Source organism: Musca domestica, unplaced genomic scaffold (genome assembly GCF_030504385.1).
Source record: "Musca domestica strain aabys unplaced genomic scaffold, Musca_domestica.polishedcontigs.V.1.1 37, whole genome shotgun sequence".
NCBI lineage: Eukaryota > Metazoa > Arthropoda > Insecta > Diptera > Muscidae > Musca > Musca domestica.
In genome coordinates, this window is record NW_026712321.1 from 361,241 (window position 1) to 371,054 (window position 9,814).

Below are 9,814 nucleotides of genomic sequence, written 5' to 3' on the forward strand. Positions count from 1 at the left end.
GTTTGTCCTTGAGCCAAACAAAGATTTGTGCAAAATTTCATCTGGATTGGGCAATAAATGCGAACTGTACTTTGTTTACAAAAAATACATGGACAGACGGAGGGACGGAGATGCATAAATCGATTCAGAATATGATTCTATGCAGATCATCAAAAGGAACTATGGGTCTATCTCGTTTCCTTTTGCCTGTTACAAACAAATGCACAAAGACATAATACCCTGACCACCTTGTGGTGTAGGGTATAAAAATAAGTTAATTGGTTTTGTTATTGTTGAAGTTTTAATCAGTTGATCAGTTGCTTAAGTCTGGAGTATTCCCCCATTGGCTTAACTTCATACAGAGAGCATTTATCTCTGTAATTGAGAGTAATAAAAAGTTACGCCAATAGGGGAATCGAAAAAAATGTATTTTTAAAATCACAGTTCTTAAATCAGAGGCTGTATTTTCTAAAAATCCACGCTTCTACCACAGATGATCGTTGAACATTTGTCTTTAAATATTAAGCTTTCAGATCATATGCTCCTATAAAAAATCAAATTCACATCCTGCTGATCCTTAAATCCCCTTGCTTTCGAAAATTAGAATAACTCCTGGATGTAGGGTAAAAGAAAAGTCGTTTGGTTGCTGAGTTAAGTTGATTTTTATGACACTTTTAACAGGTGGCCTACTAAATCTTTATTGTTTCTCCTCTCTCTCTCTCTCTGTGCTTGACATCTAAAATAAAGAGAGTTGCAATGTAGAACTCTGCTGCTTGGCGTTATCATAATTGCAAGCAGCAATAAAACACGCAAAAACACAAACAAATGTAAATATGTACATATATATATACCAAGAGGTGCTATTAAGCGAATCCAAGAAGATAGATTGCATTTGGATTGAGATATTTCAAACGAACAGATCAAGTGAAAGTGAATTGATTAGGCGATTGGCAAGCGGGAAATTTGTCTTCAGATTAAGTGATTAAATAAAGAGTGGATATTTGGCGGATAAATTTTGCCATAGCCCCCCAGATATATGTGGCTGTGGATCAATATAAGATCAGGACTGATATGAAACGTAGGAAAATAAATGAAAAGAAAAATTAAATAAAAGAAAATAAGAATCCGCCGCAATATGTGTAACGGTAAGAAAATAAAAACAAGTAAAAAAGCAGTTAAAATTCGGCCGGGCCGAACTTTTTATACTCTCCACCATTCGGAAGGAACTTGAAAAGTTAAAAAAAACCGCCGAAAAATGCAGCTCAAATGAAAACCTTTATATACGGGCTATATGAAGACGTAATCTTGCATGAGTAATTGTTTTTCATAGGCTCTAGTATCGATTCCAAACTTCAACTCGCTAATATCATCAAAATACCGAATATCGGGAGGACAGGGCTTAATCTTCTTAGAATTTTAGGTTCATCAAAAATATATATATTTTTTACTAACACAAGATCTGCTGTGACGATGGAATGCATCTGTCCACTCCTTCTGGTACCTCCCGCACAAAGATTCAAAATTTTGAATATCCATGAAGCTCCTAAAACGCGAAATTAACATCAGATTCCATTCAGTCTTGGCAAATCTCAATATTTTTATCGACACAAGATCTGTTATAAAGATGGTAGAGATCGGACCATTTCTTCTGGTACCACCCCACAAAGGGTCAAAATTTTGAACAACCAAAACGATCATAAAATCCGAAATAAGCATCCGGTTCTCTTCAAATTTCACACATACTATTATTTTTACTAACACAAGATCTGCTGTGAAAATGGGACATATCGTGTACTTCCCCCACAAAGGGTCAAAATTTTGAATAACCAAAACGATCATAAAACGCGAAACAGAAAACTAGCTCAAATTTCACACATCCAATTATTTTTGCTAACGCAAGATCTGTTGTGAAGTTGATATATATCTGCCAACCCCTTATGGTACCTCACCCACAAAGGGTCACAATTTCCAATACTTATATCTGTCATAACTTGCGAAACAAGTCGGTGATTCTTTACAACTTGCTATATCTAAATATTTCTCTTAACCAGAAATCTGATCCGAATATGTTATTTATCGAAATTTATTATTTCGCATAAAATTGGACATAAATGCTCGATTTCCTTCAAATTTTGCACATACCACTATTTTTATCGGCATTAGATGAGGTATGAAAATGGAATACTTCGGCCCGCTATATCTGTTACCTCATGCATATTTCCAAGAATTTACTCATATCTCATATAAAATATAGCAAGTAATCGATACAGTCCAAGTCTGGCACGTTGTAATATTTTAATCACTCTTAGGTCATATGCGAATGGGTTACTATTCGCCAATTGCTTTAGAACCTCCCCTATAAAGGGTCAACCGTTTGAATAATCATAACTTGGTATAAATCTATCGGCAAAACTGACTGATGCTATTTTACTTGTTTTTTTTATTTATTTCTTTTCTTTCAGTCCAAGCCCGCACCGTCCTCTGGCACTTGGTATTTATTGGCTTTGCCGTCAACTATATGATATGCATCAATTTGAATATAACGATTGTGGAAATGGTTGTGCCGATCAAAATTGAGACTCTATCATACGCTGATCTACCAGAAGCCTCTGAGATGTCAGCAACAGGGCTAAGAAATAACTCAGTAAATGTAAGTCGAGGAGTTTTTTTCCGGTAGTTTATGAAAACTTTCCTGTGGTCTTCTGACCTTTGAAAACTCCCTTCAACTCGTCTATAAAGTCTCCGTTCAGCTTTTCTAAAAAGATTGTCTTCAGCTCCTCTTTAAAGACGCCTTTTTATGTGAGAAACACTACAGCAGCATCAATGTAGCTTTCACTGAACATACCCCACATAAACACGATTCCTTGTTATTCTCCCGCCTTTTTTACTCTCTTTCTTCTGTTATGCTAATTGTCAAAGAAAACCACTCTTGGTTAGCAATACCGTTGTCACTAACATAAAAAAATGAATAGAGCAAAAATAGCAACAATCACACAACAGAGAAAGAAAGAGAAATGTGAACTTAAAAAAAAAAAATAGAATTTTAAAGTGTAAAGCTGTATTGCAAATAAGAAGAAGCATTAGTGCACGGAAAACCGTACTGTTTGCTTAGAAAAACTTATTTGCCATTCATTTTTTCGCAAGCAAGGAGAAATATTCATTGGAACTTTAATAAATACATTTTTATAGTTAAGAACAAAAACTCTTCCTTTTCGAATTAAATATACATGAGCAAGGAAAAAAAAATAAAAAAAATGTTACTCGAGGAAAAATATTGCCAATCGTTGGATTATTACTTGTGAAGAATATTCGACAAATAAGTAGAGCCAATATATGTAGTTGGAGTAAAATATTGTCCGTGGCTCATCGAATTAATTTTTGATAGTAGAGTCATTTGTGTGTTTGGAGAGCATTGTTTGTGGAGCGAGTATTACTAGCAATAAGGAAAAGATCAATTGGCTGTTCCTTTGTTGTGTGAATTACGGGTAAGAAGTTTTTGGTTGTTTTGGTGCTAAGTCGGAATACTATTAACAACAAAGAAAGAAGTCTGCTACAGTCAGAGACGGCAAGTTGAAATCGTTGCAAAAGCAATTCATTGATTGCAGAAGGGTTTGGCCAGGCATTGTGCATCCGTGGTGGTCAGCCTTAGTAAACTTGGGAAATGGCCCCAACGAGGCCCTTCAGGTCGTCTACGCAGACTCCTTTCAGCTCGTCTATAAAGACACCCTTCTGACTCCCTTCAGAGACTCCCTGATTCAGCTGTGCCTCAAAGACTCCCTTCACTTAATCGATAAAGTCTCCCGTTCTACTGATCATCTCTAAATCTCTTTTATATATATTTTATCCTGGCTTGCTGCATATTTTCAGACTCTAGAATTTTAAATATTATCAGCTGATTGGATGGACAATTTTCTTTTTACTCTTAGATCACGCCGGATGCGCCAATCCGTTTCAATTGGAATGAATATCAACAGGCCTTGGTATTGGGTTCCTTTTTCTGGGCTCATTGGTTAACCCAGATACCGGGTGGTATTATGGCCAAGAAATATGGTACCAAGTTGGTATTTGGTCTTGCCAATGTCTTGGGTTGTTGGTTATGTTTTCTGATACCAGCTACGGCTCGGTGGGACTTTAGGGCCTTGATTGTGCTAAGGGTACTGCAGGGTCTAATTATGGTAAGTATTCAAATGATAATTTTGAATATAACTCAGTCTGAAATGTCTTTCCATTTTTGAAGGGCTTCACCTGGCCAGCCATGCATGTTATGACCGGCAAATGGATACCACCCAATGAACGCAGTAAATTTGTGACCGCATATTTGGGCAGCTCTGTTGGAATAGCATTCTTCTATCCTCTCTTTGGTTATATTATGCATTGGAGTTCCTGGGTGTGGGTCTATCATTTTTGTGGAATTTTTGGCACAGTTTGGTGGTTGGGATGGCTATATTTTGTCTATGATTCGCCAGCTCAACATCCTCGAATTAGCGATTCTGAGTTGAGATATATTGAAAAGTCGTTGGGTTCGGCGGTTCAAAATGCCTCGGCCGTGGGTACACCATGGAAGGAAATTTTTCTCTCGCGACCAGTATGGATGAATGTCATTGCTCAATTCGGAGTTATATGGGGTTTATTTACGCTGATGACCCAGGCTCCCACATATTTTAGGGTCATACATCAGTGGGATATTAGAGCGGTAAGTAGGAGTTTTGAAAATACAATCGATTTTATTGTGGATTTGGGTTTTTCTTAGACTGGAATATTGTCCGGCTTGCCCCATTTGATGCGCATGATTTTCGCCTATGGATTTTCAATATTTGCCGACTATTTACTGAAGAGAGAGAAAATGAGTAGAACGAATGTGAGAAAATTGGCAACAACAATTTGTGAGTAAAACACATTCCCAGCCCCGGTTAAGTCTAGCAAATAAATTGATAAATGACTAGTAGAGGTCACTGCTGTATAATACCCGGTCTCAGAGTTCATTGCAGTAAATTTGCTGCCATTAGAGGCCCCTGTTATAAAGTAACTGGCTGGTAGATGTCACTGCTATAGAGTATCTGACCAGTAGAGGCCACTGCTCTAAAGTAGCTGGCCTCAAAGCCCTGCTAAAGATTAATTGACTAGAAGAGGCATGCTGAAGAGTATCTGGCCTAAGAGGCCCCTTCTATAAAGTAAATCACTAGCAGAGGTCACTGTGATATAGATAGCTGGCCTGAGAGGCCCTGTTATGGAGTAATTGACTAGTAGATATCACTGTTGTAGAGTAGCTGATCTCAAAGGCCTCAGCTGTAGAATAGCTGACCAGAAGATGTCTCTGCTGTAGTGTAGTTGGTTCTGTGACTCCTGCTACAAAGTCTGGCCAGTAGAGTTCACTGCTGTAAAGAAGGTGCCCGCATATGTTCATGCTATAGAGTAACTGACTAGTAGAGGTCACCGCTATAGAGCAGCTGGTCAGAAAATGCCACTGCTGTAGAGTAACTGACCTCAATGGCCACTGCTGTTGAGTAGCTGACCTTAGAGACCCTGTTATTCAGTAATTGATTATTGGAAGTCACTGCTGTAGTGTAGCTGGCCTCAGCTGTATAAAATATGGGCAGAACAGGTCACTGCTATGGAGTAGCTGGCCTCAAAGAGCCCTGCTTTAAAGTAATTGACCAGAAGAGGTCACTGCTATAGAATAACTGACCCGCAAAGGCTACTGCTCCAGCGTAACTAACCTCAGTGGCCACTGCTGTAGAGTATGTGATCTCAGTGGCCCTGTAAAAGAATAATTGACTACTAGAGGTCACTGCTGTAAAATATCTGCCATCAATGTGCACTGTGGTGTAGTAGTAATTGGCCTCAGAGGCCACGATTGTGGAGAAAATGCCCATTACAGGCCACTACTGTGGACAAATTGGCCAGTAGATGATGCCTACCCTGTACAGTAATTGATCTCTGATGGCCTGCAATAGAGCAACTAGGCTCAGAGACCTCTTCTGCTGAGTAGCTAAACCCTAAGGCCTCTCCTGATGATAGATGGCCTCAGAGTCCCCTACTGTTGACAGTTGGCCCCAGAGACCTCTACTCTCGAGTAGCTTGCCACTGTTATACAATAACTACAATAACTAACGTATAGAGGCCACTCCTATGCTGTTATTTTCTCTCCCCTCCTTCTCTCTTGTAGGTTGCATTCTCATGGGCATGGTGGTCTTGGTCCTGGCCTATTTTGGAAACAAATCTACAACGGCCATTGTCCTACTCTCTTTGGCCATTATGTTCCATGGTACTGTGTCAACGGGTGCCTTGGCCTCCATGGTGGATATAGCACCGAATTTCGCCGGCATTGTCATGGGTATTAGCAGTACGATTGGTGTCCTGCCGGGTTTTATCTCACCCTACATTGTGGGTGTGCTGACGTTGGGGAATGTGAGTATTATTTAGAGATGATTAATTTTAGAATTTATTTTTTTATAACAAAATATGTGTTTTTTTAATTCCAGCAAACCTTTGAAGCCTGGAAATGGGTGTTCCAGATATGTGGCGCCATTTTAATTGGCTGTGGTGTCCTCTATGTCCTCTTTGCCGATTCCACGTTACAGAAATGGAATGAATATAATTCTCGGGCAAAGGACAGGGAGTTAGTGCAGCTAAATGAAGATGATTCACATGGAGCCAAAATTGATGAAGATCCTAGCTATTTAAAGCCAAAAGGAGGTGGCTGAAAGTTAGGACAAAGAAAAATATTTAAATTTTAAGCTGTTAAAATGTATTTCAAAATTCTATAAAAATAAAATAAAAAGTTCGGTATGGAAAATTTTTCAAAAAATTTGAAACTGAATTTCCATAGACAGGTAAAAGAAAGTTTCCATAGATGAGCTTAAGGACCATAGGCTCTAAACAGTTTTTTTCCAATTGAAGGGAGCGTTTATAGGTGTCCAGAAGAAGTCTCCACAGACGAGGTGAAAGATTTCAATTGGAGAGCTGAAGGAAGTCTCCATATATGGGCTGATGGGAGCTTCTATAAGAACATGTGCCTTATGGAGACCCAGTTCTTTATAGAAAATCACTTCAGACTCCGTCCGGAAAATTTTCTGAGAAAAAGATCTCCACAGGTCCTAGGGAGCAATTTGTCTACGGAATTCACATTTGACCTCGATGAGGATTCGGTCCCTGAAAAGAGAATTTTCTATTGAATTATTCACTTTACAGATGGAGGACATATTTTATTATAGAAAAATTCACTTTTAGACAGATAGAAGAAGTTTTCTGTTGAAAGTGCACCTCATGAGCGGAGGACAAAACAATTATTTAGAAAAAAATCAATCTAGGTTTTTAGAGACATTTTTTATCAAAAAAAGTGCAGATCTGTGAAAAATGTATTTTTTCACCCAACTAAATATTCTTTTGCCAAAATTCTGGCCTGATAATGAAATCTTTAAAAATTTACTTCGAAGGCCAAATTACGAGTCAAAAGGCAGGACGACCCGTCGTCATTGAAGAGCATCAATCTTATTTTCTAACATTTGTTGGTACGTTTACAACCAACACTCTTTGCCCCACCCCTCCTTAAAAATGCAGAGAAGAAGGGAAGCAACAGAATTCCGGACTTGATTTCGTTAATTCAAAAAAGGACCTTTCGAAGTACCATACGAAATTCATGTCGGCATGTGTATGTGTGTGTGTTTCGCAAATTACCATCCTCACATGGTGGGCAACAAAGTCGTAACATATCTTCAATTTGCATTCACATATGTTTTAATAAGTATCGGAGAGTATGAGTGCTTGTCTGAATGACTGTCTGATTGTTTGTTTGGCTGTTTGTCGAGGGGTTGATTATCCTTCAAATTACCCAAAACTGCCCTTAGCAGATTTGTTTCTTTTCCAATTCTATGCCAAAATAAACGATTTCGATATTTGCATTTGCAAATTGTGCAAGTAGCAGCCGCAACAACAACAACAATGGCAATATAAGGATACGGAGTGGAACGCAAAACTGGACCATTAAAATAAGCATCCATCCATTCATCCTTGGGAAGTCATTAAAATTCTCTGCTACAAAATGAGACAAGTTCATGGAAGTAGAAAATTAAAAATTTGGAAAATTAGGAACTTTCTTTTAAATAAACATACAAATACGGAGTTTCTTGGATTTTTTTAAAGCCTCGCCTTGGATAGGCCTTGAAAATTATTATTTAAAATCCACGCCTCATATAGACCTTAAAAAAATATTTAAAAAAATCCACGGCTCATGAGGTCTTTAAAAAAAATATTTAAAAAATCCACGCTTTAAAAGGTTCTTGACAAAAATTATTTAAGAAATCCAAGCCTTAGGTAGACCTTGAAAAAAATTATTTAATAATCCACGCCTTGGATAGATTTTGAAAAAAAGCTTATTTAAAAAATCAATGCCTTGGATAGATTTTGAAAAAAAAATTTTGTAATCCATGCCTTGGATAGACCTTGAAAAAATTATTTAAAATCTACGCCTTAGATAGACCTTGAAAAAAATTATTAAAAAAATCCACGCCTTGGATAGACCTTGAAAAAAATTATTAAAAAAATCCACGCCTTGATTAGGCCTTGAAAAAAATTATTAAAAAATCCAAGCCTTGGTAGACGCCTTGAATAGATTTTGAAAAAAAAAATTAAAAAAAAATCCAAGCCTTAAAAGGTCCTTGAAAATTTTTTTAAAAAAATCCACGCCTTAAAACGTCCTTGAAAAAAAATATTTAAAAAATCCACGCCTTAAAAGGTCCATGAAAAAAATTATTTGAAAAATCCACGCCTTGATTAGACCTTGAAAAAAATTATTAAAAAAATCCAAGCCTTGGTAGACGCCTTGAATAGATTTTGAAAAAAAAAATTAAAAAAAATCCAAGCCTTAGAAGGTCCTTGAAAAAATTTTTTAAAAAAATCCACGCCTTAAAAGGTCCTTGAAAAAAAATTTTTTAAAAAAATCCACGCCTTAAAACATCCTTGAAAAAAAATATTTAAAAAATCCACGCCTTAAAAGGTCTATGAAAAAAATTATTTAAAAAATCCATGAAAAATCCAAAAATCCCAAATTTAAAAATCCACGCCTTATAAGGACCTTAAAAATATTTTTAAAAAAATCCATGAAAAATCCAAAAATCTCAAATTTAAAAATCCACGCCTTATAAGGACCTTAAAAATATTATTTAAAAAATCCCAAGTTTAAAAATCCACGCCTCATAAGGACCTTGAAAAAAATATTTAAAAAATCCCAAATTTAAAAATCCACGCCTCATAAGGACCTTGAAAAAAATATTTAAAAAATCCCAAATTTAAAAATCCACGCCTCATAAGGACCTTGAAAAAAATATTTAAAAAATCCCAAATTTAAAAATCCACGCCTCATAAGGACCTTGAAAAACAAATATTTAAAAAATCCCAAATTTAAAAATCCACGCCTTAGATAGACCTTGGAAAAAATATTTAAAAAATCCACGCTTCATAAGGACCTTGAAAAAAAATTATTTAAAAAATCCACGCCTTGGATAGACCTTGAAAAAAATTATTTAAAAAATCCACGCCTTGGATAGACCTTGAAAAAAAATTATTTAAAAAATTCACGCCTCATAAGGACCTTGAAAAAAATTATTTAAAAAATCCACGCCTTGGATAGACCTTGAAAAAAATTATTTAAAAAATTCGCGCCTCATAAGGACCTTGAAAAAAATTATTTAAAAAATCCACGCCTCATAAGGACCTTGAAAAAAATTTATTTAAAATATCCACGCCTTAGATAGACCTTGAAAATTTTTATTTTAAAAATCGACACCTTAGATAGACCTTGAAAAAATTTATTTTGAAAAATCCACGCCTTAGATAG

At 36.4% G+C, this 9,814-nt stretch overlaps 1 protein-coding gene across 1 annotated transcript; it reads left to right on the forward strand.

The window, feature by feature from the left end:
- The first annotated feature begins 1,020 nt into the window (after positions 1 to 1,020).
- On the forward strand, positions 1,021 to 6,701 carry LOC101888051 (vesicular glutamate transporter 1-like). The gene is made up of 7 exons (XM_005176824.4): positions 1,021 to 1,124; positions 2,442 to 2,629; positions 3,906 to 4,154; positions 4,217 to 4,672; positions 4,730 to 4,862; positions 6,146 to 6,387; positions 6,462 to 6,701. The coding sequence occupies exons 1-7, from the start codon at positions 1,115 to 1,117 to the stop codon at positions 6,681 to 6,683; spliced, it is 1,500 nt and encodes a 499-aa protein (XP_005176881.1). The 5' UTR covers positions 1,021 to 1,114; the 3' UTR covers positions 6,684 to 6,701.
- Positions 6,702 to 9,814: the final 3,113 nt, after the last annotated feature.

Coding starts and splice junctions, on each gene's coding strand:
- LOC101888051 (XM_005176824.4), top strand. Junction 2,630..3,905: donor TAAGAAATAACTCAGTAAAT/GTAAGTCGAGGA, acceptor TTTTACTCTTAG/ATCACGCCGGATGCGCCAAT. Junction 6,388..6,461: donor GTGTGCTGACGTTGGGGAAT/GTGAGTATTATT, acceptor TTTTAATTCCAG/CAAACCTTTGAAGCCTGGAA.